General features: G+C 43.9%; 1 protein-coding gene across 1 annotated transcript in view; it reads left to right on the top strand.

Annotated features, from left to right (window-relative positions):
- The first annotated feature begins 4,900 nt into the window (after positions 1–4,900).
- Positions 4,901–27,961, top strand: part of myo6a (myosin VIa) — a 126,894-nt gene continuing 103,833 nt past the window's right edge. The window contains 2 exon segments of the mRNA XM_066676814.1: positions 4,901–5,067; positions 27,498–27,623. Of these exon segments, the coding sequence (XP_066532911.1) occupies positions 27,507–27,623 (117 nt within the window). The 5' untranslated portion in view covers positions 4,901–5,067; positions 27,498–27,506.

Here is a 27,961-nt window from a genome sequence, read left to right on the forward strand (position 1 = left end):
GTATGAAACATTCTGGTTTGTTTAACACTTTTTTGTTTAGTACATAATTCCATATGTGTTCCGTCATAGTTTTAATGTCTTCCACATTCTTTTACAATGTAGAAAATAATAATAAACAAAAGAAAAACCATAGAATGAGATGTGTCGGGACTTTTGACTGGTGCTGTACATTCACGACATGTGGAAAGTAGCCCAATACATGCCTGAGTGGGTGTGTCCAAACATTTGACTGGTACTGTACAGTGAACGCTCATTGGATTAGAATCACCTACCTATACTTTCTTAAGCCTGTTTCACCCTGCTCTTCTGGGCAAACAGTGGCATTGCAGCTCGCCGCGTATGGGGCTTTCTTGGTAGTATGTCTATGCCAAGCTGTGTCAAAAGAAAAACACCTACATTGGGTACATGAGCGTCAGAACTGATCATGGAGTAGTGGCAGATGTCTTGGTTTGATTACAGTGTGTGTGCATGACTTACCTGGGAGAGAGATGGCACCAGGCTGCACCACGGGAAGAAGACAATGTTCTCGCTCCTGGAATTCATGCAGATGTTACTTTGACACATACCAAGTACCTGACCAAGTACAATCCTTCATGGCAACAGTATTCCCTAATTCCCATAGGATCATGACAAAGACCAAGGTGTCGACTTGACCTCCAATTTCCCTAGATGGCAGTCTGACCTGACGGCTGTGGGATGTGCTGGGAAAACTACTCCAATCCACCGAGGCCCCATCTCACAACTTACAGAAAAGAGCTGCTGCTAATATCTTGGTGCCAGGAGTGTACATTTTGGCATTGTGCTCTAATGGGTGTCTACAAACCTTTATACATTGTGTTTTATTGGAGACACCTCTACAATCTGAAGTTTTTGTTTTAAGTGTCATTAATAAATACGGGTGTCACCGTTTTCCAACAGGTGTCGCTGCCACACAGCTTCAGTGTCCTGAGGTTCTGGTCACTTTCTGTGAAGTGTGTTTTTCCTGTGTCTGTGTGGGTTTCCTTATACAATCCAAAAATGTTGGAAGATGGATTTGCTGCGAGAAGCATCTATAGAGGTGTGTGTGTGTGTGTGTGTGTGTGTGTGATGCTCTGTGAAGGACGGGACCCCTATCCAGGGTGTGTTCCTGCCTTGTAACCAATGATGCCATGTGGACTCCTAACCCACTGTGACCTAGGATGCATTTACAGAAGATGAATGAATGAATTTTCCCTATCCAGTCAATCTCAATGCCTTGAATTATGCAAAATTTTGCAAATGAATTAATTAATAATTCATTCATTCATTATCTGTAACCCTTGTCCAGTTCAGGGTCGGGGTGTGTCCAGAACCTACCTGGAATCTTTGGGTGCAAGGCATGAACACACCCTGGAGGGGGTGCCAGTCCTTCACATGGCGACATACACTCACGTTCAATCACACACTCACACACACCTATGGACACTTTTGAGTCACCAATCCACCTACCAACGTGTGTTTTTGGACTGTGGAAGGAAACCGGAGCACCCAGAGGAAACCCACGCAGGCACAAAGAGAAAACACCACACTCCTCACAGACAGTCACCCGGAGGAAACCGACACACACACAGGGAGAACACACCACACTCCTCACAGACAGTCACCTGGAGGAAACCCATGCGGACACGGAGAACACACCAAACTCCTCACAGACAGTCACCCGAAGGAAACCCACGCAGACACAGAGAGAACACACCACACTCCTCACAGACAGTCACCCGGAGGAAACCCATGCGGACACAGGGAGAACACACCACACTCCTCACAGATAGTCACCTGGAGGAAACCCATGCGGACACAGGGAGAACACACCACACTCCTCACAGACAGTCACCCGAAGGAAACCCACGCAGACACAGGGAGAACACACTACACTCCTCACAGACAGTCACCCGGAGGAAACCCATGCGGACACAGGGAGAACACACCACACTCCTCAGAGATAGTCACCTGGAGCGGGACTCGAACCCACAACCTCCAGGTCCCTGGAGCTGTGTGACTGCAACACCTACCTGCTGCACTACTGTGCTGCCCAGATATACATTATGAATAGTTAAATAGTACAAAGGTGGAGGAAGAGACCATTTTTCCACCTGGCTCCTATAGACCGGCCCGTTTGGGCTTTACCTGCCAAATAAAGCTGAGCTGCTGATGTGTCCGGCCTCGGCCTCAATAATGGGACAGAGTCAAACAGTGTGAATATTTTAAAAGCTTTAGTCGGGTTAGTGGGATCCAACATGACTGGGCTTAGATAAACACCACTGTCTTTTCTTGGGCCCTGAAAAAAAGTCGTGTCCCACGTGAGTTCTAATTTGTCCTCGCTTCTGTCAGAGAATTGAAAAGCTGTTTGTGCGGCTTGTGCTGATGGATGATGGTGGTCGGTGGAGATGGACCAACGTAACCGGTCTTCAAAAAACAAGGCTGCTTTCTTCTCTTTTTTTTCTTAGGGAATAAATAAAGGGCAGTTGTCTTGGAGGAAAGACAGAAGACCCAGCAGCACAGGGAGGGAAGAGGCAAGGTTCTTACCCCTTTATGTTCCAACTCAAACGGCTGCAGTGTCCTCACTCCGACATGCATGACCTCATGGGCCTCTCTGTGCAGGGATCGCCTTTCGTTCTTACATACGGTGGCTTTCTGGGGTGAAAGCAAGAGTGACGGATGGCATAGGATTACCAGGTCACTTAAAAATTGATGATCGATAAGTGTTTGAGAGAGAGAATCCATGGGGAACACCTTCAAGGTCCTTCAGGGGCTGAATCAGATGTTAGAACAGGAAAGATGTGACCGATTTTGCTCCCTCCAGGGTGTGTTCCCGCCTTGCGCCCAATGATTCCGGGTAGGCTCCGGACCCACCACAACCCTGAACTGGATAAGGGCTACAGATAATGAATGAATGAATGGATAATAATGATTTTGTGATTATTGTGACATCACAGGAAGCAGGACAATACTGAGCCATTACTAAATTTTAAGCAACCTTTATTGGACCCCTAGAAGGGCACAGGGAAAATGAAGCAAGGGAACGAGCAGCAATTTGGGATTGGTGCATAGTGAGGGCAGGGGCACCACATGCAATGAGACACCCCTCTCAGTTTAGGTGAGCCCCCAACACACATACATCTCACTACCCACCAAGGTACACGCTTAAAGTCCTGAATAACCCCTTAAACAACAGAAATGTCTGTCCCCCCATGAGCTCCCCAGCTCCTCCCATACGCTGCACCGCTACATTAAAATAAAGATTTTGTGAGGGGCTCCTGAGTCAAAACAGTGGCCCTATTGCTAATTCATTCATTCATTCACTGCTGATGCCTCAGCCATCCAAGGCCTGGTTGCCTCTGTGATGACCGCCTTCAGCCTGCTGTCTGGGGTTTGGAGCTGGCTAATAATTGGATGAAAATTCAGGGGAAAAAAGGGATATATTTCACCCTCCAGTGGACTGGCACCATGTCCAAGGTGTTTGTCATGTGTTAAGTGGCAAGTGGGAGTGTCATACCATATGCCAAGTAGGCCTTGAAAATGAGGGATGTGGGTCAGACCAGGGCCACATGGGCAGCAAAAAAAGCGTTTGAGTAAGTCTTACTTATTCATTCGTTCATTATCTGTAACCCTTATCCAGTTCAGGGTCGCGGTGGGTCCAGAGCCTACCTGGAATCACTGGGCACAAGGCGGGAACACACCCTGGAGGGGGCGCCAGTCCTTCACAGGGCAACACAGACACACACACATTCACTCACACACTCACACCTACGGACACTTTTTGAGTCGCCAATCCACCTACCAACGTGTGTTTTTGGACTGTGGGAGGAAACTGGAGCACCCGGAGGAAACCCATGCAGACACAGAGAGAACACACCACACTCCTCACAGACAGTCACCCGGAGGAAACCCATGCAGACACAGAGAGAACACACCACACTCCTCACAGACAGTCACCCGGAGCGGGACTCAAACCCACAACCTCCAGGTCCCTGGAGCTGTATGACTGCGACACCTACCTGCTTCTCCACTGTGCCGCACTTTATTATTATTATTGCATAAAAATAAATTCCTTGCTGGTCTAAGCTGGTTTGTACTGGTTTAGGACGGTCTGGTGCTGCTTTAACTGGTCACTCAGCAGGGTTATTCTGCTTGACCAGCACACCAGTGTCAAATACCAACATAAGCTAGCTTTAGTGTTGACACAAAACCTGCACAAGGTGGTTATTCTAGCAGAGACACGGGTGCAAATATATTCTTTAAGTTGTATGTTGTTAGATTTAGGTGCTATCCACATAAAAGCTATTATTATTAGTGTGGCATGGTGGCGCAGCAGGTGGTGTTGCAGTCACAGTATCCAGGGACCTGGAAGTTGTGGGTTCGATTCCCGCTCCGGGTGACTGTCTGTGAGGAGTGTAGTGTGTTCTCTCTGTGTCTGCGTGGGTTTCCTCCGGGTGACTGTCTGTGAGGAGTGTGGTGTGTTCTCCCTGTGTCTGCGTGGGTTTCCTCCGGGTGACTGTCTGTGAGGAGTGTGGATTTTCTTGGGAATAAGCTTTAAACATGTCTTTCAGGTGATCAGCGGTGTGTTTTTTAATCTTGTGTTTAATGTCTTCAGACGTCTGGCTCCCATCACCAACAGTGTGAACCATTGGGTCACGGTAAGGAGCCTCCAACGGACACCGAATGACTTTTCTTTGAGGAAAGGAGACACTCCGAGTATTTACACCGTAACTGTTCAGAGGCAGACATTTTGACGAAGAGCCCCTTTAAACGCGAACTCGTTCACAGGGAGCGGGAGCGCGCGCGCGTGCCCGGCTGCTGACGCAAACGCGCCGGTTGCGCGGCCCCGCGCGTGTTACGTCACGCTGTTCCATTGGCCCAGGACTTTGGCCGTTGGCTCCGAGCGGCGGCTGCGGGAAGAGGAGTAAGAGAGAGAGACTAAAAGAGAGAGCGAGAGACAGACAGACAGAGACTCTCCTCTCCTCCTCCGCCGCCAAAACACAACCCAAACTCTCAACGTTAATGTGAATCCGCGCTCGCGCACATTTCGCCGGATAGAAGTGGACCGAGGTAAGCGCGTTCCCGAGCTGTGGACGTTATTTTTCTCCGTTACTACCCGAGGGGGTGTGTGTTTGGATGTAAACAGGTAGAAACAGGCCCGTTTTTTATATTTAATTGTTGGCGTATTTGTTTTTTTAACGAGGCTGAATTGAGCTTCTCAGTCAGCAGCTTTCCATTCGGATTGTCCGTTCCACCTTAAATAGTGCAGCAGCAAGCACTAGCAGCTTCGGTGTTGTGAGACGAGGGCAATGGCTGCAGAGAGAGACAGAGAAAGTGTTAGAGAGAGAAGAGACGAGAAAATGAAGAGAAGGAGGGAGGGAGGAGAAAGAACTGGAGAAACGGGAGAGAGTATGAAAGAGAAAATGGGGGTTGTAAGAGAAATAGAGAGTGAACGAGAGGAGAAAGGAGTAGAGAAATATGGAGATGACAGATGGAGCATAACAGAGAAAGATGGACATGAGAGAAAAAAAGGGAAAGGAATAGAGAATACAAGAGAAAAGGGAGATGAAGGAGGTGAAAACGGGAGAGATGAAGATGAGAGAGAAAGGAGAAGGGGATAGAGAAACAGTTGAGAGTATACAAGAGAAAAGGGAGATGAAAACGAGAGAGAAGTGGGAGAGATGGAGATGAGAGAGGGAGAGAGAAAGGAGAAGGGGATAGAGAAACAGTTGAGAGTATACAAGAGAAAAGGGAGATGGAGATGAGAAAGGAGAAGGGAATAGAGAAACAGTTGAGAGTATACAAGAGAAAAGGGAGATGAAAACGAGAGAGAAGTGGGAGAGATGGAGATGAGAGAGGGAGAGAGAAAGGAGAAGGGAATAGAGAAACAGTTGAGAGTATACAAGAGAAAAGGGAGATGGAGATGAGAGAGAGAGAGAAAGGAGAAGGGAATAGAGAAACAGTTGAGAGTATACAAGAGAAAAGGGAGATGAAAACGAGAGAGAAGTGGGAGAGATGGAGATGAGAGAGGGAGAGAGAAAGGAGAAGGGGATAGAGAAACAGTTGAGAGTATACAAGAGAAAAGGGAGATGGAGATGAGAAAGGAGAAGGGAATAGAGAAACAGTTGAGAGTATACAAGAGAAAAGGGAGATGAAAACGAGAGAGAAGTGGGAGAGATGGAGATGAGAGAGGGAGAGAGAAAGGAGAAGGGAATAGAGAAACCGTGGAGAGTAAACAAGAGAAAAGGGAGCAAGAGAGGGATGTGCTCGTTCCCACGCTCTTGTGAGCAGCAGGGTTGAGTGCACGGTAGCGGAGGAGATTAGGTCCCAGCCACAGCTGATGCCTCTGTGTTGTTTTTGAAGCAGCAGCAGCAGCAGTTCTCCCTCCCCCATCACTGAGCACGCTTGTGTCCAGCCTACAACCGGCGAGCTGTTACACACACACACACATGCACATAACCTGTGTTAAGTGCCTAGTTCCTGCACATTGGAGTGTGTAGGAGGCAGACTGGAGAGCCGGAGCTGATCTCCAAGCAAGGCCTTCCTTAGAGCTGTTTGTTTTGCACTTGGACATCTTTGTATAAATGCTTCATTATTCTTTTCGCTTGAGTAGTGTTTCTGAGATGAGTCGACTTAACCCGAGTGTTGTGTCCTTTAGGTGAGTTCACCTGAGTATAGTGCACTTGGGATAAGTCCTCTTTAGCAGAGTAGTGCACTTGGGACTCGAGTTCTTATCCAAGTAGGGCCCACAGACTTAACACCGTGTAGTGAACTTGGGAGTAGTTCCCTTTGCCTGAGTAGTGTGCTTGAGAGGTGTTCATGTCATCAGCATGGAGGGTTTTTGGATCGCTGTCTAGTGGCAAGAAGATCTGGCAACCTTTCTTCTGTCAGCCCAGATCTGCTCAAGTGTCCAACTGTTCCAAATCCACGGTCAAGTGTGTAGTCGTCCAGGAACATCTGGCCAGACATTCAGTGTGAAGTTGTCAAAGAACATCTGGTTAAGTACTTAGTTGTGAACCATGGTCTAGACAAAGGCCTCCTTTCACTTTAATATCATGAAACTGCTCTTCCAGTGACTCTGGATTTATTCAACTCCTTTACTTCCTTCTTCCAGAGCCACAACCTTTGCCCTGGCAGTTTACATGGCTTTTTAATGGCTGCACTGAATTGCAAGTCATTACAGCAGGATTTGCTCTTCCTGTGTCTTCAAGCTGCTGTAAAAGTAGCAGTGGAGCAAAGGGCGCCTGACACTCTATTGTATATCAGTTCAGTTAAATTTGGCCAAAAACCCAGAGACAAAATGTATAAATGAAATCTGACAGTAAATAAACACAAATATATATTATGGCATCTAAGCTTCCTAAAAGAATGATCATTTCCACCTTAAATGCTGGAGCTGTTACATTCTGGCACTTAATCTTCTTAATAGGGCTCTGATATAACTCTTGCAGCAGTTACATTCTAAACAAAATGGAACATGAAATTTGGACTGCACATTTAACCCATCTGTAGCAGTGAATACACACACACACACACTAGGGACTAGTGGCAATACACCCATAGCAGTAGGCAACCACCTACATGCATCAAGATAATATAACTTCCCTTTCCACCTTAAGAAGTACAGTAATCACATTCTGATAGCCATGCATGGTAATATAACAACGGCACTGTTTAAGGTGGAATGGAACGTTTCAATAAAGAGGTGGTGTAAATAAATCCAGATTTATCTGTGCACTCTCACTTGTTTATTTTGCAGAACTGAGATGTGCTTTATGACAGCTTTCCTTTCTGCGTCCGTGTGTCTGTTTCGCTGCTTGTCTATAGGAACACTGTGTTTTTAAGGTAGTAGTGAAGTTATCAGTCTCTGAATAAACCTGGAAATCATTTGGACCATTTTCAACAAGAAAATCTGTAAGCCTACTCCTTTTGCGCGGTGTGAAATGACAGTCGCGTTGGAGACATTGTCCTGGGGCCAACTTTACAGCGTGTGTGTTGCCTTCCTCAGACAGCGGTGTTTGTGATTTTAACATGAGGGCTACGGAGGCTGTCAGGCCTGGTGTGTCACCTTTCCCTGTTTGACCACAGCGACACGCCCACAGGTGCGGTTACCAAGACACTGTGACTCACCTGCTCGGTTTGGCCTGAAGACTGGTTTGTTGTGAAGGCAGGCCAACAATTGTGAGGACGTCTGCTACTGAAAACACAGTTTGCCCGCAAGGTCGAGTTCATAAGGGGCACGCCTGGCTGCGCTGCTGTTGTTGTTTATTTGGGATTGTATAGAGGACATATAGAGGGGTTTTAATGTCCTTAAATGCTACCTGTAAGACATGTATTACATGAAGTGGTTATGGATACGCTGCCTCGTGTCTGAGACAATGCTGGGGAAGTACATGCAAAGTGGTATAAACCAAAATAGTCCTCAGAAAACACCAGTTTACTCTCATTATTCACATAACCTATGACCCCCCTAGACACCTCTATATGTTTGAGAGAGTATTAAGTATTAAGCCTGAACTGGCACATTATAATCTTCCGCTATGAAATGTGAAAAACGTTCAAAACAATCCAAAATCATATGTTGTCACTCACTCTTAACTCTCTGTGATTGGAGGCTGAATTCAGCTGCTCGTTTGGCAGCATTTTGTTCAAAATTCAAGTTCCGTGACATCAGCAAACTACTAGTGATGTTTTATTCTTGTTGTGAAGTGAAGGGATGCATCAAAACTTCATGAAACTAAGATGATAAAATGTTTTCATGGTTTTAATTCACAATGATTTTATAGCCCTTGTTTTGAAGTGTGACCCTGAGAAATGTCAGTTTCAAGGACTATACTCCTCCCCCTCGGCCCTACTCCTCTTTCTCAACAAGAAGTGACACCTAAGATCTTGGTGATTCGTGTAGGATCAAGCTCAAAAAGGACACTATCGGTCTGTAGTCACATTTCCGTGGTTTCAGTTCATTATGGAGGTAGTGCCTTGTTCATAACAGAATATGTTTGTACCCTTTTCAAAGAGAGATGATGTGATTTGCTAATAGCCAGATGTGTTAATACTCCTCACTTGTGATTCCCTATTCACAGTTAAAAGGCTGCTTATGTAATTACTATTGGGCCCTTATGCACTTTACTTGAAGTTATAGGTAGTGTTTCAGCCTGGAAGCAGCCAGTCTGAGTCGAGTGTGTTTACATGTCACAGAAGCTAAAACTCCCCGTGTAGACCTTTAAAGGCTAAGCACCACTTAATGGACCTCCATGAGTATTTCACATTATTGTAGTTACTGACAGATATAAGTATGAATTAAAATGAAAATAGCAGCTTAATTTGCTTTAAAACTGACAATTTTATTAAATTCTTGAACGCGACCGTGACGTCACTGGTGGACAACAGCTGAACAACGCCGCGGTAAAACACCGTTATGACTGACTGTTATGACAGTATCTAGCTAAATAACCAACATTATTCATGACAATAGCCTAGCAATAAGCTAAACTCAAATGTAGAGGTACCGTTATTCTTGTAAATGTGATCGAAGTCGAACTCGAATTCATCCGACACTATAAACCTCCGTAATGCAGCTACGTAGCCGAGTATAATCTGAGCCACCGAGTGCTAACGTTAACTAACACCAACTAAAACAGGCGAAGTGAGTGTCCTTACCCTGTTTACCTCCATGTTACAGAGGCTCTTGAACACCTTTCGTTGGTGTCCTTACATGCCCATATTGTTGGAAAAGCGCCAGTGAAATGAGCTACAGATAACGGAGTGAGTGGACGGTCCTTTCCAAAGTGCCCGTTTAAAGTGGACAAATTTAGTCCATTTTCTGGATATTTTGGGATCTTTGGGCCATTTGTTCACAGATGTCCCACTGTACATTGAATGATTGCAGCCAAAAACAACACACCTTTTCGTCATTTTGCATTAAATTAAGTGCAGCTTCTAGAGTCGTTGTCCACCATCTACGTCACAGGCAAGACGCCTATTAGAGTTTCCCAACACCGTTGGGGGGGGGGACCAACGGTCTTTTAAACCTTATTCCTTCAATTAGTAAGAAATAACATGTTTTCTGACTATCAATAAACACAAGTTAGGAACTCAAATTCTTTGTTTGACACTTTCATATCGCTGCTGCTTAGCCTTTAACGTGGCGTTTTTTTTGAAGTGTTCAATAAACAAAGGCTCTGTCTGTTTCTATTTGTCTGAGGAAAGGCCTGTTGTACTTTCTGTCATCAGGTTGTGTGTTCACCTGCTTCTCAAACTCTGTTTAACTCTGACCACATCCAAATGAGCCTGGCCTCTGCTCGGTGGTCACTATAGCAACCTTCTCTAGGACACTGTGATTAGACTCAGTGTAGCTTACACAGCAGTTCATGACCGAGACGTGACTTAAGGCTTCTGTTGTAGGATTCATTGTTTCTATACCATGAGTAAAACATGTCAGCATATAGCGATGAGCTAGTGTAAAGCTTAGGGAATGGGAACTGGAGCATACAGTATCTTCATTTATTTATTTTAAACAAATATAAAACTCCTAAAAGTTACTGGAGTATTATTGTGTTTTTACCAAATGTTTCTCCTCAGTGTTAAACATTTACAATTCCACCCACTAGGTCTCTCCATATCACTTTATACCACTAAGTGGGCGGGTAAATGCGAGCACATGATACTTTCTAGACATGTAAAAAAAACATTGGACAGCTCAACACGCTTGGAGGAGAGCACTAACAGACACCTGCATTCGTTAGAATTGAGACACTAGGAAACAAGTTACCAACAGCTTGAAACTATATAAAATGTGATTTGTAGTAGCTGTACATTTTAAATTAGAGTGGTTAATAATAAAAGTGTGTTGTAGTAAAGATGTCTCCATCCTTTTGTCCATCTCCTGTAAACTCGGTGGCCCCATGACTTTGGTTAATCATGAATGGAAAATGCATTACTGCTACATGCCTCAGCTATGCTACACTGAGTGGAGGCTAACCAGGGCCTTGGACGTTAATCTTTTTGTAACCCAAATCATACAGTCGATGACTTTTGTCCCGCTCTCTACTACCGACTCATGCATGACCCAAACGATTAAAAGTTGTGTGTAACACTCAAGAGGAAGTATGAATGAAGGTGTGGAGTTATGCTTGGTCTTTTAGCTGCAGAGATTTTCACTGCTGTTATTTACTGGTTGCTTGTGTTGTTGTTTGGCTTCAGACTCATGCAGGAACACACCCTGGACAGGATGCCAGTCCATCACAGGGCAGTATACACCCACATACACACTTAAGGACAATTTTACACAGGTAATCCATCTACCTACGCGTGTTTTGCAGTGTTTCTTTTACATACCAGCAAAGAAGTTGTTTGAATTCTGTGCTTCTCGCAGTCCAATATATGTCTAATCTGTTACATATTATTCTCATCAGTCTCTGGAAGGTAGCTCTTGTTCTAAAAGGCTGTTTTGATGACAACCGATGGGTGGTCTCTGCGTAGAAAGCCTACATTGTGTAGATCAAGGCATAAAGTGCTCTACGTGTTTAAACTGAAGAACTGGAATGAAGTCTTTTAATAGTCGAAGTGTTCGTTTTGTTCCTGTGCCCAGATCGGAGAATTGGTTGCCCACACCATGTTTGTTGGCTTTGGAGCGATTCAGGTTGCAGAGTACTGTGTGGAGGCGGCTGGTTCTGTTTTTCAGAGTTCACCCACTGCTTTATTCATTATCTTTCTCTTGGTGTTGAGTCATGTTTTCTCAGGTTCCCCTCACTGTATGATACACTGTCTGAAGTCCTGCCAGCTTGCACCGTACTCATGGTGGAGTCCAGTGAAACTTCAGAGACGCTGTGATCATATCAGCTTGCTGGGGCCTGGGTGGTGGACACACTTTCTGGCAAATTCCATCATCTCTGCATGTGGGAACCCCCCCTATTGACCCCTTTCCTGTTTCTGGACATCCTCAACACTATCTCCATGGTTGTTCAACAATAGCACCATGGCCATGGTGGTTCCATTCTCAGTGCAGTGGAGTTCCTCACTTTGGGACTCGCTACACACACGATTCTGATAAATGACTGGATTGTCTTTTGGGTTGTTCCAAATTAATTCCAGAGATGAGTTAATTATACACTAGCAGGAGCATTTGAAGAGCTAAAAATACAATTCCTGACAGTTCCTTTTTGTTTAAAATAGGCCATAACCTTGAATCTTCTGCCTGGAGTAGCTAACCCTAGCTAATCCTGAAAGTACACTATATTGCCAATAGTTTGCGCTCATGAACTTGACTGGCATCCCATTCTTTATCCATAGAGTTTAAAATGATGTTGGCCCACCCTTTGCAGGTATAACATCTTCAACTCTTTTAGGAAGGCTTTCCTCAAGGTTTAGGAAGGATTTGTTTTGACCATTCTTCCAGAAGCTCATTTGTGAGGTCAGACACCGATGTTGGACGAGAAGTCCTCGCTCTTGAACCCCCTCCCCACGGTAACACCATATACCGAGATATTATTTTGAGACGGTGGATGTTTGAATGGCATTTATTCTTTAAGTTTATTAATAAAATACCTTTAAAAATGGGTAAGCGGTAAGTAAGTATCACACAATCTACATCTTTGTAGCTGATGTTGTGTAGATGTAGCCTAACAGATTTTTCGAGAAATGTTTTTGTGCTCAAACTTCCTGTCATTGTCAGGCTGCTGTGTTTACTGTATTTGATGAATGGTGTAAAATGAGCATTATTATCATTAGGTTTGCACACTCTAGGCCTGAGCTCTGTGTCCTGGAAGGCGGTTGTTCTTCGCAAGTGTGCCATTCAGTTTTGAAATAATCCACAATTTATTAACTATTTTACTAGTGGTGTCACATTGCAGTCACAGCCTTTTTTATTGGCATTAGAGTTTGACCAGGGAAAGATAGGCCTAGATTGGTCAATCTTTAAGCTGTGTAAAATGTGTGGAGTGCGCTCTGTGGTTAGGTATCAAAGCATGCTTTGCTGATGTCTGCAAAAGTCAATGCACTCAATGTCCATGATATGAACAGCAAGAATGTGGGAGAACGTCCAAAAAGAACATTCAAACCGTTTATTGTTAATGCGCTGTTGTGAATGAACCCGATTTTGAGGATTCTGTTTTACAGTCTATGCGTCTGGGAGAAAGTGAAAATAATTCTGCAGGGTGTAACGTTTGACTGACTGCTCCAAGGTAGATACTTCACTATGCTGTGTGTTGTTAAGGTGTGTCTGGAATTAGCTTTTAAATGATTTTAAGCATGAACTTGTTTTGGCTACTAAGGTCATTACTGTCAACGTGCACAGTGTACATTTAGCATAAAGCTAAAAACACGGGAACCCAGACGTGCCATTGGAGGGAGCGCCTGGGACTCTGGAATTCTGTTGTCCATTGTGTTCTGGTGACTCAAAGCTCAACCTGATTCCTGACTTAACCTGAGGAACACTGCATTTCTAATTTTAGGATCATTGCTAATTCTAATTTATCTGGATGGTCAATCGTTCTCAGCACAGAAGGGATAACAACACTGTAGCTTGTTGAGCAGGTGTGAATAGGGCTCAGCAATGATTATGTATTTCAGATCAGTATTTCTAGAATTTGTTCATTGAAATTAAGGTTCTTCCAGTCCTTTTTTATTATTTGAGAGGGGATGATGCAATGTGTTTGATTGTCTTCTAAATGAACTCATCTATAAAACTCATTTATAGCCAGGTTACTGGCTAAAGCTGCACACTTGCAAACTGATTAAAAATAAGATAATAATTCACTTCTAAGTGGCACGGTGGTGCAGCATGTAGGTGTCGCAGTCCCGCTCCGGGTGACTGTCTGTGAGAAGTGTGGTGTGTTCTCCCTGTGTCTGCGTGGGTTTCCTCCGGGTGACTGTCTGTGAGAAGTGTGGTGTGTTCTCCCTGTGTCTGCGTGGGTTTCCTCCGGGTGATTGTCCGTGAGGAGTGTGGTGTGTTCTCTCTGTATCTGCGTGGTTTTCCTCCAGGTGACTGTCTGTGAGGAGTGTGGTGTGTTTTCCCTGTGTCTGTGTGGGTTTCCTCCGGGTGCTCCGGTTTCCTCCCACAGTTCCTCCCACGGTTTCCAAAACATACGTTGGTAGGTGGATTGGCAACTGAAAAGTGTCCGTAGGTGTGAGTGAATGTATGAGTGTGTGTCACCCACTAAAGCACTGGCGCCCCCTCCAGTGTTTGTTCCCACCTTGTGCCCAGTGATTCCAGGTAGGCTCCAGACCACCGTGGCCCTGAATTGGATAAGTGCTTACAGACAATGAATGAATGAATGAATGAATCCACTTCTAGTAGTAGTAAGTTATAGTTAGTGCTGTGCTGATCTTGCTGAAGTTTAACTAAGAATATATAACAATTAAGGCAATATAAATCAAGTGAGAGATCTGCCCCTCAGTCGGCAAGATGTTGGCACTCGGTATTAAATAGTAACTAACTACCATCTGCCAGATGTTAAGCCTTTACAGATGTTTTAGAGTGATATTTTATGACTTGTTTTTTTTGTACACTGGAAGAACAGAGTATGTAGATTCCTCGGTGCTGCTGTGCTGTAATGTCTGTGGTTCCACAGGTTCCACCTCTCCATAAATTATGAAGTGCAATCATAGGTCTGCTATTCACAGCAAGGATTATTATCCAGGTGACTGTGGCTACTTTTGTGTCATTCCTGTGTTAAAAGTGGTCTTCTACAACAACTTGTTCAGTAGTGGACCTCCCCTTTTCTTAGAGACACAGCATGGGCCACTGATGAATGGTGTGCAGCAACAAGAGTGAGTCTGTAATTGCAAGCCTACCAAGGGCACATATAGAGTAGAGTTTACGCAAAATGACCAATGCGTAGGTGTGTCTATTAAACTGGCGTGTAGCTAGCAGCTGTGTATATCAGAATGCCTTGAAAATAATGCATGTTTAGTCAGTTGTTTCATTTATTTACTGGTGCTGAATAAAACCTACCTAGTTGTGAAGGAAACTAGTGTGACACGTTTGTTGTATATAGTTTGGACTTTACAGTTTTAGTTTGTTGTGATACAGTAAAAGCAAATGAAGGTTGTAAAATAGTGAACAAACAACAACAACAACAAGGAGGTATGAGGTTTTGCATGATATTGATGATCATCGTTCAGGTTCTGAGTTAAAATTGACTAAAGTGTGTTTACAAATGAAGAAAAACAGATTAGAGAAAAGCTGGGTGTAGACTAAGCAAATGGAGTGGATGTTTGAAATTTGAGAGCCCTCACATTGAAGGTTATGTGTAATATGATATGACCAGACATGGGAGAGGCAGTGAGAAAAGAGGAACAGAACTTTTTTCATTGTCAGGCCACAGGTACTGTAGTCTTTCTATTATTATTTAAAAAAAACACAGGATAGAATGTATTGTTGATCATTTTCTGGTGTATTTAAACTGTTTTTCTGCAGAGTCATGTGCCTTGGTATCCCATTTGTGTCATTTGTTTATTATTCTTATTTATTTATTTATTAAAAAAGTAGGTTCATCCCCAGAATTTATTGATGAATTGGTTTATTTCAAACTGTCGCTGATGCAATGTCACTGAACATTTGAGCATATTGGAGGAGAATGCAAACTGGCCAGATCTGCCACATCAGCTGACAGTTGCCTGTGCTATTTAGCACTGCTTTAGTGATGTTGGGAGACCAACTGTGCTTTCTAGGTCTTTTGCCTTTGGATGACCTGTATCACCTGGATTCAAACCTGCGATCTCTTGGTGATAGGGCCATCACTTACTGTTGGTTTTCTTATTGACATTTCCATCTTCATGTGTTCACCAGTCCACAAAAGACAAATTCCTCGCAAAATTCCTATTCCTTGATTAATAGGAACCAGACGTCTGCAACGTTTATTGCCCTATATTTCCCATTATACATACTCAAAGAATACTTACTATTGTTTTACCATATAGATAAAAATGAGTAGAATCACTGTAAGGTCTTGGGCTGTGAGCTCATGAAGCTCTGAGCCTCTCTGAGCCCTTTGTTAACCACTCCTTTGGTCTCATTGTCACCGTGACATATCGCTGCCTTTTGTGTCCAGCCAACACACTCTCTGGTCACATGACTGTCTTGGCCAACACAAAGTCCACGGTCACGTGACCGTTTCACCGTGACAGTGAGTCTTCAGTGATCTTCTGCAACAATCCATGCTTGTGTGGCCTGCAAGAGGAGTGGGCACAGAGTGGGCACTTTTTTTTTTTTTTTGCTGGACACTGGCTTGTAATCGAGCTTCATTGTACAACACTTATGTTCTCTCTTATTCTTTTTCTTTATATGTATCTTTTAGACCACAGTGTGGTACTGTAGGTCATAGAGCAATGCTATTAATAAACCGAATGCCTCTTTGATGCACTGGAAGCCTGCTAGCATCTTCTCAGGCTGCTGGAAATGTAGCTTTGTTAAATGTCTCAGGAGAATGCTCACAGAAGTGCTAATGTCTTTTTTACTTTGATGGCTAACAAGGCACATTGCATCAGCGGAAATGCTACGAAACAAGGCTGAATTAGGCTAGTTCTTGCTTCTCGTCTGTTATTCCTTGTTTCTCAGACCCTTACGTACTTTGTCGCGATCACTTTGGTTTCACACTTTCCACAGGTGTTAACGTCTTGGATCAGTTTCTTGGCTTTAGCTTCAGGCTGTTTACGTTGCCACTCCTGTTATAACACAGATTTAGAGTCTTCCACCAGTTAGACACACTCACAGGTGGCTGAAACACTGACAGCCATATTACATAATGCTAACCTTGGTTTGGGTAGTTTTTCAAATGTGTTCCTGTACTCTGAACTGTACTTTACACACTATTATTTTTGCGCAGTTGGGAGCCATTTTTGATGGTGCAATCCTCTGCAAACTCGATGCTGTTGCTTTCTGAAGCGTTTTCAATGGCTGCGGGTCAGTAATATCGACATATCTCTTTGCTATTTCTCTCAATTGATCGGTCAGTTGGAAGTGATTTTGGATTGAGGTTTGATCACACGATTACACGGCATAGTAAATCTTTATCTGGTGAAATAGCCATCAGCTTTGGAGAACTGTAAGAGGTTTGAAACTGTGATGTGTAGATAGGAGGTTTGAAATAACCATACCCAAGATTTTGGGATCTGATTTAACCAAACCCAACTTGGCGCTGATACTGTAGGTATACACGTTTATTTATTCATGCATATTCTATGACTGCTACATCCTGATCAGGGTCGCATTGGGTCTAGAGTCCTCCCTGCCATGAGGGCAAAGCAGGAACACACACTGGATGCTACCTGTCCTCTGAATACGTCACTGGATTTTCAGTTTGAACCTGGCCACACCCCGCTTAGGGCTGCACCTGCTGATTTGTTTATCAAGCTTTAGAATGACTTCTGCAAGATCCCCAAAGTGTTAAAACATCCTCAGTTAGCCTGGGCTTTCCACTGTAAGCTGAGTTGAGGATTATTTATGTACAGTTTGCCACTCAGCACATTAGGCAAATAGATCTTTTAACTGCACACTGGCAGTTAAAAGGCCAAACGTTTGTGGACACTTTGTCTACCGACAGTTCTTCTTTGGAAATGAATGGCATCGATGGAGTTTTTGTCCTCTAGTTGCTGATGTAAATCTCTGCTCTTGTGGAAAGGCTTTACACTGGATGTAGGGACATTGCAGTGAGGGTTTGGTTGCATTCAGCCACTCAAGTGTCTGGTACTGCTTTTTAGGTTCTGAATCATAGATGACACTCCACCTCATCCCAAATGCTGTGAAGCTTTATATAATACATTTGATATTGAGCATGTTGAATTTAGTCTCAGTTGCAGCTGATCCTTTTCTTTGTTTTTCAGTGCTTTACAGTGACCTGAGATGCTTTGGGGTATTCTCAGGGACATCATCTACATTTGACCCATGCTCCACACAAAACTGTTGTTATATTTTGTTACAATTAAAGATTGTTTTTTTAAATTCAGAAATAAGGAACACTGCGTTTGAAATGTCACATGGAGAGAGTTTTAAAGGTCATTCTCTCCTATGTTTCTTCTTTAAACAGCTATTGACCTGGATATATCTGTACTAAACATATCCATCCTCATGTGCACAACCCACTCTATGGAACATAAATGGTATGAAGTCAATTTTGGTCAAAATGACTTCATGTTCCTTTAAACACAACTCTGCTTTTGGGTTGTATCCGGGTCAAAGGTCAGATTCAGGACCAGACAATCTTTGGCCGAATTAGTTCGTTCAGAATGTCCTTTTCTCAGGGAAGACGGCCAAGCTGAAGGAGTTCCCAGAGTCCCCGGCTTCTCCAGCGTCAAATGTTTGTTTCCGTCAGCCGTCAGCACAAGGCTGATGAAAGACTACGTAAACAACCAGGGGGCACACCCTGAGTGGAAGCATATTTCCTCTAAATAAACCCCCACCCCCCAGTTCCAAACTTCAAACAAAGAAGAGTTGTGTGTCCTTATTGTGTCCAAATGACAATGACAAGAGCTCGACTACACTAATGCTGACTTAATATTTATTTAGTGAGTTTATATCCTTCATTATTATTGGACTTATTTCTTCACCCTGGGGTCCACTTGTGTTGTTTTAAATGGGATTATTTACCAAAAGCCATATTAGTGCTGTGAAAATTTGGCCACAACTTCATCCCGTAATTACTCTTTATTTTTTACAGAGTCTAGTGAGGTATTAACAGTTATATCCAGTGATGTAAACACAGCGTCACTGTTGAATTCAGTTCACACACTATGCACACACACACAGCTCCAATTTTGTCTTCTATCTCCCTCTATGTTTGAGCTGCACTGTAGTGTAATTGTTCTTTATTAAACCTGGTCGGTTTCTTCCTTTCTTTCTGTAACCCTTATCCAGTTCCTCCGGAGCACCCGGAGGAAACCCACGCAGACACTGGGAGAACACACCACACTCCTCACAGACAGTCACCCGGAGGAAACCCACGCAGACACAGGGAGAACACACCACACTCCTCACAGACAGTCACCCGGAGGAAACCCACGCAGACACAGGGAGAACACACCACACTCCTCACAGACAGTCACCTGGAGGAAACCCACGCAGACACAGGGAGAACACACCACACTCCTCACAGACAGTCACCCGGAGGAAACCCACGCAGACACAGGGAGAACGCACCACACTCCTCACAGACAGTCACCCGGAGGAAACCAACGCAGACACAGGGAGGACACACCACACTCCTCACAGACAGTCACCCGGGGGAAACCCACGCAGACACAGGGAGAACACACCACACTCCTCACAGACAGTCACCCGGAGGAAACCAACGCAGACACAGGGAGGACACACCACACTCCTCACAGACAGTCACCCGGAGGAAACCCACGCAGACACAGGGAGAACACACCACACTCCTCACAGACAGTCACCTGGAGGAAACCCACGCAGACACAGGGAGAACGCACCACACTCCTCACAGACAGTCACCCGGAGGAAACCAACGCAGACACAGGGAGGACACACCACACTCCTCACAGACAGTCACCCGGAGGAAACCCACGCAGACACAGGGAGAACACACCACACTCCTCACAGACAGTCACCCGGAGGAAACCCACGCAGACACAGGGAGAACACACCACACTCCTCACAGACAGTCACCCGGAGGAAACCAACGCAGACACAGGGAGGACACACCACACTCCTCACAGACAGTCACCCGGAGGAAACCCACGCAGACACAGAGAGAACACACCACACTCCTCACAGCTTCCTGAAACAATTACCCAGCAAATTATTCATTCATTCATTCATTATCTGTAACCCAATTCAGGGTCGTGGTGGGTCTAGAGCCTACCTGGAATCATTGGGCGCAAGGCGGGAATACGCCCTGGAGGGAGCGCCAGTCCTTCACAGGGCAACACACACTCACACATTCACTCACACCTACGGACACTTTTGAGTTGCCAATCCACCTACCAACGTGTGTTTTTGGACTGTGGGAGGAAACCGGAGCACCCGGAGGAAACCTACACAGACACAGGGAGAACACACCAAAATCCTCACAGCTTCCTGAAACAATTACCCAGCAAATTAGAAGATTCTAATTAAAAAAATAATCTAAACAACACTGAGATATCATAATGAAGTAATAGTTTCTCGTGCATATCACGCAACACATTTATTTCCCTCCATAAATGCAAGGAAGGACAGGTTATTGAACCAAGCAGGGTCTGTTACTCCAGAGAACAGTTCCACTGCTTTATAATCCAGTTCTTGTGGCGGGGTTTATACCCTCCTTCTGACTGCTGCATTGGGCATAATGACAAAATGCTCATGTGCAGCTGTTTTAATGCTTTTCTATTGCCATCTTTAACACCCAGTAATTAAGCCTTTTGGTTCTTTTAGCCTTTAGCTGTTGGTTGTTGAATAACGTTTTATCTGTGAGGTTGAGGAGGGCTGTTTGAGTCATTACACCAGTGAGAAATCTCTGCTTCTAGATTTAAACACTTGGTTTACACAGCGAGCGTATTTCTTTATTAAAAGATGATTAGTCAGGAGTGAAGGACATTTCCCTGGTGTTCTGTTTTGTATTTGTTTTTCCATTTTATTTGATAAAACTATCCATTTTATTCCACGTAGGCTGCTGTGGACTCTGTTAGTCGACTCACTCATTGTGTAATTGGCCTCCTGAGACCATCATAGATTGCTTTTCAGATATGGAAGTTAGCCTGTGCTGTTATGGGCTGTGTTTAAGAGCTTTATTTAACAGCTGTGCTGAAGAGTAGTATTTAAGTGGGTTGATGACTGGTGTTTACGCCTTTTTTTATTCTAATGCTTCCTCTCTTCCTCTCATCAGTTGCACTGGGATGTTTCTTCTGTTGTCTAAGGTCATGATAGCCTCCTGTGCGTTCTCTGGGGTGATGGGACGAGTTGAAGTGCCGTTTCTGTTCAGAACCAACATCAGCCAACCTGACCTCACTAGATGCTGGAACAGTGCCATGAGAATCTGATTGCGTTCTGCCATATCCGACACTCCAGCTCATCCTCAAGTAATTGATTGGAGCTGCATCACCCCAGAGAACACAGTTCTGAAGTTGTGTACGAGCTCAGTCCAATGCTGTGGGGTTTTATACGCCTCTAGCTGACACTTGGCACTGGGCATTGTGACCTCCAGAGCATTCCTTTGAATCGGCAGTGTTGGTTCCATGGAGGTTATTGAAGCTGTGTGTATATCAGGTTTGAGGAAACAGACCAACGGGAGCAGGGCACTTCACAAACTGTGATTGTATCTGTTTAGAGCAAATAAATCTAATCATTTTCACAACCAGTTCTGGAAGAGAAAATGATGATAGCAGAAGTTTGGAAGAGTTAGATGGATATGTTTTAAGTGATCTGCTGTTTATCTTTGATTTAAGTTAAGATTACGTCAGACTTTGCTATATCTCAGATTGATCTGGCAGCCCGCAGCAATATTTCAGAACAAGTTTGGGCGTGTACACGCACACACGAACAAATGTATGCCAAGGACGTTCATTAGTTCCTTGACACTATCTCCTGTTTCTTACTGCTCTATCTTTAACAGTTATTAACCTTTAACCCCAGCTTCTTAGAAGGAATCTGTCTTCTGTGTGTTACAGATTTTTTTTACACAAGATTTCCTCATGTGGATTTGGTCTTTCCTGTAAGCCTGGCAATTAGAACTTGTCAGCAAATTTACAGTATGCTGTGTATCATGATACACGTCACAAGCTGTGTACCTTTTGTTCACTAAATACTTTTAAAAGCTAAGCACCACTTAATGGACCTCCATGAGTATTCCACATTATTGTAGTTACTGACAGATATAAGTATGAATTAATATGAAAATAGCAGCTTAATTTGCTTTAAAACTGACAATTTTATTAAATTGACGGAAAAACCCGAGCTCGCTACGGAAATTCTTGAACGCGACCGTGACGTCACTGGTGGACAACAGCTGAACAACGCCGCGGTAAAACACCGTTATGACTGACTGTTATGACAGTATCTAGCTAAATAACCAACATTATTCATGACAATAATAGGCCTAGTAATAAGCTAAACTCAAATGTAGAGGTACCGTTATTCTTGTAAATGTGATCGAAGTCGAACTCGAATTCATCCGACACTATAAACCTCCGTAATGCAGCTACGTAGCCGAGTATAATCTGAGACACCGAGTTTAGCGAGTCAAGCTAACGTTAACTAACACCAACTAAAACAGGCGAAGTGAGTGTCCTTACCCTGTTTACCTCCATGTTACAGAGGCTCTTGAACACCTTTCGTTGGTGTCCTTACATGCCCATATTGTTGGAAAAGCGCCAGTGAAATGAGCTACAGATAACGGAGTGAGCGGATGGTCCTTTCCAAAGTGTCCGTTTAAAGTTGACAAATTTAGTCCATTTTCTGGATATTTTGGGATCTTTGGGCCATTTGTTCACAGATGTCCCACTGTACATTGAATGATTGCAGCCAAAAACAACACACCTTTTCCTCATTTTGCATTAAATTAAGTGCAGCTTCTAGAGTGTTGTCCACCGTCTACGTCACAGGCAAGACGCCTATTAGAGTTTCCCAACACCGTTTGGGGGGGGGGGGGTCTTTTAAACCTTATTCCTTCAATTAGTAAGAAATAACATGTTTTCTGGCTATCAATAAACACAAGTTAGGAACTCAAACTCCACTGTATTTATTTGTTTGACACTTTCATATCGCTGGTGCTTAGCCTTTAACTAGCGTTTGAGAGTGTAGTAGAGTTAAACGTGTCAGAATTGAGTATACTATAAAATACACAGTACAGAACCATTTTTTGAGTATGGTAATGATGAACGCTATTTTTGGTAAATGGAAAATGTTGACTCTGTCCCAAATAGTGCCCTATTCCCTACTAATGCTACTACACCAACAGTGCACTAAATGTTTAAAAAAATAATTTTTACTTTGTCTGTTTAAAGTAAAACCATTTTTATGACATACACTGTGCACTACGCAGTGTGGAGGGAAATATTTGAAAAATGTTTACAGCTGGAAATAATTGAAAAATTGTTACAGCTGCAGCTTGGTGTGATGTGTGTTGTCATAGCGGCAGAGCTGTTAGTAAGAAATGATGTAGTATGTTAACATTTGATGTAGTAGCCTGCCAAAGACACACTTTTAACGTTAATACATAGTATTTACTGTGTAGTATTTGTTTGTAGTACACACTTGGGACTCAGGCACTGTATGTCCAACAATACAATGACAATGTGTACGTTTCTAAGGGCAATTTGTTCCCAACTTTTATGGTATAAATGGAGTGTTTGTCCCTTTTTTGCTATTTCTGACAAGACATCAGGCCAAATATCAGAAGGTTTCAGTGAGTCTCAAAAAGAGTAATCCTGGGTCACAAACATCACTCCAACTCGTGTCAGTGGGTGTGTATTAGGTACTCCAACTCATACCCGAGAGCTTTATTTCATGTGCAGCTTCTCCAGAGCATCCTATTTTAATTTGGGCTTTTCTCTGGAGATTGAACATGATGTGTGTTTACAACAAGTGCACATATTTTGGGCACAGTGTGTAGTTTTATGTCTATGTGGATCTATTCCGAGCACTGCCCTTATAGCGCTCATTAAATGCAGTCTATTGTACGTATTCTGTAGCACAAACGGGTTATATGAATTGGAGGAATGTGCTAAGTCTGCTGCCGACGTCTCTAAGTTACCTAAATAATCCTACAACATACCTCTAGGCTGTTGACACTGTAGATCTGTGCCATGGCCGTTTTTATAATGACGAATAACAGTCCTCACATGAGGATGTAATGTAATCAGCTTTAATAATGTATTGGGGTCAGTTTGATAAGGGCTCTCTCCGAGGGGTTGCGCTGAATTCATTTTCCGGGATCAAAGACTAACCAGCTGAGGGATATGCTGATGTCATCTTTGCCGGAGAAGTTTCAGCCAAGTCTGAGGTCTGTGCCAAGAAAGGCACTCTGTCATCTCTTTGACATTTTGCTGGCTGGTGGTGTTTCTGCATGCCTTTCAGGAATTATTAGACAAAGTTTAGCCAACGTTTACTTGGGGTAAAGGAGATAGGAGACAACGCAGTTGTTTGTTAAAAATGTGATGTAAAATGCTATGTTTGTTGATAGGATTCTGGCATCTAAAGTGTGCATCTAATTGTGTTCTCCCTGTTTCTGTGTGGGTTTCCTCCGGGTGACTGTCTGTGAGGAGTGTGGTGTGTTCTCCCTGTGTCTGCGTGGGTTTCCTCCGGGTGACTGTCTGTGAGGAGTATGGTGTGTTCTCCCTGTGTCTGTGTGGGTTTCCTCCGGGTGACTGTTTGTGAGGAGTGTGGTGTGTTCTCCCTGTGTCTGCGTGGGTTTCCTCCGGGTGACTGTTTGTGAGGAGTGTGGTGTGTTCTCTCTGTGTCTGTGTGGGTTTCCTCCGGGTGACAGTCTGTGAGGAGTGTGGTGTGTTCTCCCAGTGTCTGCGTGGGTTTCCTCCAGGTGACTGTCTGTTTTAATTCTTACCTCAGGTCACGGTCTGCGATGAGTTCTCCCCGTGTCTCTGTGGGTTTCCTCTCTCAGTTCAGAAACAGGTCGGTAAATTGATTGGCTGTGCAAAACATTCTAGGTGGGAGTGTGAGAGTGACTGACCGTGTGGGGGAAATTGTCCACAGTCCACAGACATGGGTGAGGCATCAGCGAAGATTCCAAGCGTGATCAGATAGCAGCATGAGAAGCAGTTTTCCTTCTGGTGAGCTGTAATATGTCTACAGCAGATTTGTGTATGTAAATAGCTGATCTGTTTGGACGAGTGAATGAATGAAACGCCTGTGTCGTGGCGCACAACAAAGCCACATACACAACACGAGCTTATTCTGACGAAACTGAATAAAGAAACTTCTTAGAACCCAGATCCGAAAATGTTGAGATGGTAGGACAAATGTAATGAATACAGAAAACATAAATTTGAAGACGTTTGGACAGAGGCCATTTTAATGTAATCATGCTCAAGCCTCCAGGAAATGCCTAGTTCTTTATGGGTAAGGATATCAAATGCCACCTGTTTGCCAAAATATTTGCCAGTGTATAACCTAACAGTCGTAAGTGCATTGTGTTGGTCGCATACTTAAGATCATTAGCAGTTTCAGGGAATTTGGGGAATGTCTTTTGGTCAACACTTGTTCAGCTTTATTAAAAGAGCACTGTGTAGTATTTTCACCGTCAAAGTCATTGTGTTGCTCCCCTGATCAGCCATGTTTCATGACTTACATTCGAAGGATTTGTGCGAGTAGAGGCCCATGTTACAGGACTGAAGCATGACACGTCACTCTTCCAAAGCCGAATCGGATTAAATCACGGTGCCCGGTCTGGACGGTGAGGCTGATTTGTGAAGTTAGAGCAACTTAACTACAGGTCTAAACCCTGAATTAACTCTCACGTTTCCTTACGTGACCCCAAGGGCACCTGCGTGGTCGGGTTATGCTTTTGTCTGATCTTCGGTGTGTGCGCTAAACGACGTTTTGAAGAGGACCCAGTGGCTTTCTGTTGCTCTGGAGGGAGAATGCGGGGATTGTTACTCATGGGAAGTTGCTCGGGCGAGCCTGAGGCGAATAATTAATGGTTGGACATTGAAAGTCTGATTCAGGCTGGGAGCTGGGGTTCAGCCAGGGCCGAGGCCTTTTGTGTCTTGGTGTATGGTGTCCCTTATTGGCCCAGTGTTGGAGGAGGAAAAAAAAAAAAATTACATGGTCAACCAAGTGTAAAACTAATGTTCCAGAAATCCAGAATTTCCAGTGTGATCCTTTTGGCCCATACAGTAAATAACCAGATCATGCACCGAGATATCTGTGGTGTCGACTAATCCACACGGCTAATCACTGATAGGAATTGTTGTATGTACTCGCCCACTCCTGCACTCACACTGAGTGTTTATGTACTGAACCTGAGCACACGTACATCACCAGACAGCGACTCTTATTTTGCACAGCAGAGTAGAGTTCAGGATTTTCACTTATGGTTTATTTGGAGTCATTTTTTCGACACTGACACTCGACAACCTCAGAGCCAAACAGTCGGCAGGTTACCAAACACTTTGTAGACCCTGTGTCTATGAATAGACCAGAATGAGTCCTTTGTCGTGCCAGGAGCCACCTCATTCACCTGGAATGGTTCAGAGAGCCCTCACAATAGTCAAATAAACGGGACTTTGCTGTTCAGACGGTATGGATTGCGTAGTGTGAATACACCTTTATACTAAACCTAACTACCTGCATTTCCTTCTGTATGTAGCAGAAAAAAAAGGTTTAATGTGTGTCCCCCACGCAAAAAACCCACAGTTCTTTTTCCTCATACAAATACATAGTTAACAACATGACGTCACACAATGTTACCGTTAAATCAGATGCATTCTTCTTTTTTTAACCTCCTTCTATCCCTTTGTTAAATGTAACTAAAAAACAACGTTAGCTTGGTTTAATAATGAGCCTGAGTCCGTCTCCTCCTCAGACCAGCTCTTCCACTGTCTCTGGAAACCAAATATATATAAAAAGGCACACGATTTTACGTTGAGGCAATTATATAACTGGAACCAGTGACCCACACTTTACAGCATGTGCTGGATGGTGAGAGTGAATCAGTCTCAGAGTGAAACCAATGCACAAGAGTCTCTCTGTTCCCTGCCAGCGGAGTGAGTGCGGATCATTTTTAGAACAGCTTTATTCTATTTTAACACTCTTTTGATGACTTTGTGGCTGTGGCTGGGGACCATTGGGCCAAGGCCTGGATGTGTTTTTAAGGCTGACAGCGAGACGATTGTTAGACAGTACGGATCGCTGGAATACAACTTGAAAGGCCTTCACTGGACGCTTCAGTGCAAATTACATTCCTTTGAGCTGACTGCATGTTTTTCAGCACACGTGTGTTTTAGCTAATAGCCTGCAAACTGCTAACTCCTGTCACTCAACATAACACCAGTATTATTACCAGACCCTTCCTTTTTGTTAGGATTGTGTGGTTGGGGACCTCAATATTGTGTGGAAACGTTCATTGTCCAAATGCACTGACTGCAATCAAACTCTGTCAGTGTTGTATAGACACCTTTGTTGTAGGAGGTCTCTAGATTTACAGCTCCAGCCTTTATCCAGGAGTTCTGCATTAACACTTCATTAGGGCTCTAACAGTACACTATTGTTTTTTTACGAGAGTTACCGTCCATCGGGCGCTGTATGTTTAATTCAGTGTCGCATAGTCTTCTGTAAAGTTTACAGACAATATATCAAACACTTCCTTGCTTATTACTTAATGTAAAGAACATGGACTCGTTTATCTGCTGCTATGTTATTCAAATCTTTGTCTGATACGCTTCTTTTTCAGTGGCTCCATTTGGTCTCCTTCATCTTCTGTTCCCTCTACTTTGTTTTCTTCGTCGTCCACTTTTTCTAGTTGTACTTCTTTTTCTTGTTGGTGTTGTTGAAAAAGCATCGTATTAATTAAATCGATCACGATCAGTGTCTTTGTGCTCTCTTCCATTTACAGTGTGGTGAGATGGAGGATGGGAAGCCGGTGTGGGCGCCCCACCCTACCGATGGGTTCCAGCTGGGCATCATCGTGGACATCGGAGCGGACAGTCTGACCATCGACCCCCTGAAGGAGAGAGAAAAGGTGAGGTTCTTCAGACATTTTCTACTTTAACCGCTAATGATTAAGATCAAGAGCAGGCTCCACTCCGAATCCTGCTGTGAGATTGGGAAGGATGCTACTCTGGGTTTGGAAGTCGAGAGCACGATTGTCCTCGCTCTCATGGGGAGGATTGAATTATCCTTCCTTTCTAAGTCCATCTCTTAGCATGAGTCTGAGCAGTGCATGCATCTGTGAGCTAAAAGATAAGAACTGGGTCTAGTAGCATTTCACAGGTGGTAATGTGAAAACACGCAGTGTCTGTCTTCATTGCCCTCTGAAGCATGTTCTAGCCTTCCCACTATTGACTTGGCAGCATTGCG

This window comes from Hoplias malabaricus, chromosome 7 (assembly GCF_029633855.1).
Source record: "Hoplias malabaricus isolate fHopMal1 chromosome 7, fHopMal1.hap1, whole genome shotgun sequence".
In the NCBI taxonomy this organism is placed as follows: Eukaryota; Metazoa; Chordata; class Actinopteri; order Characiformes; family Erythrinidae; genus Hoplias; species Hoplias malabaricus.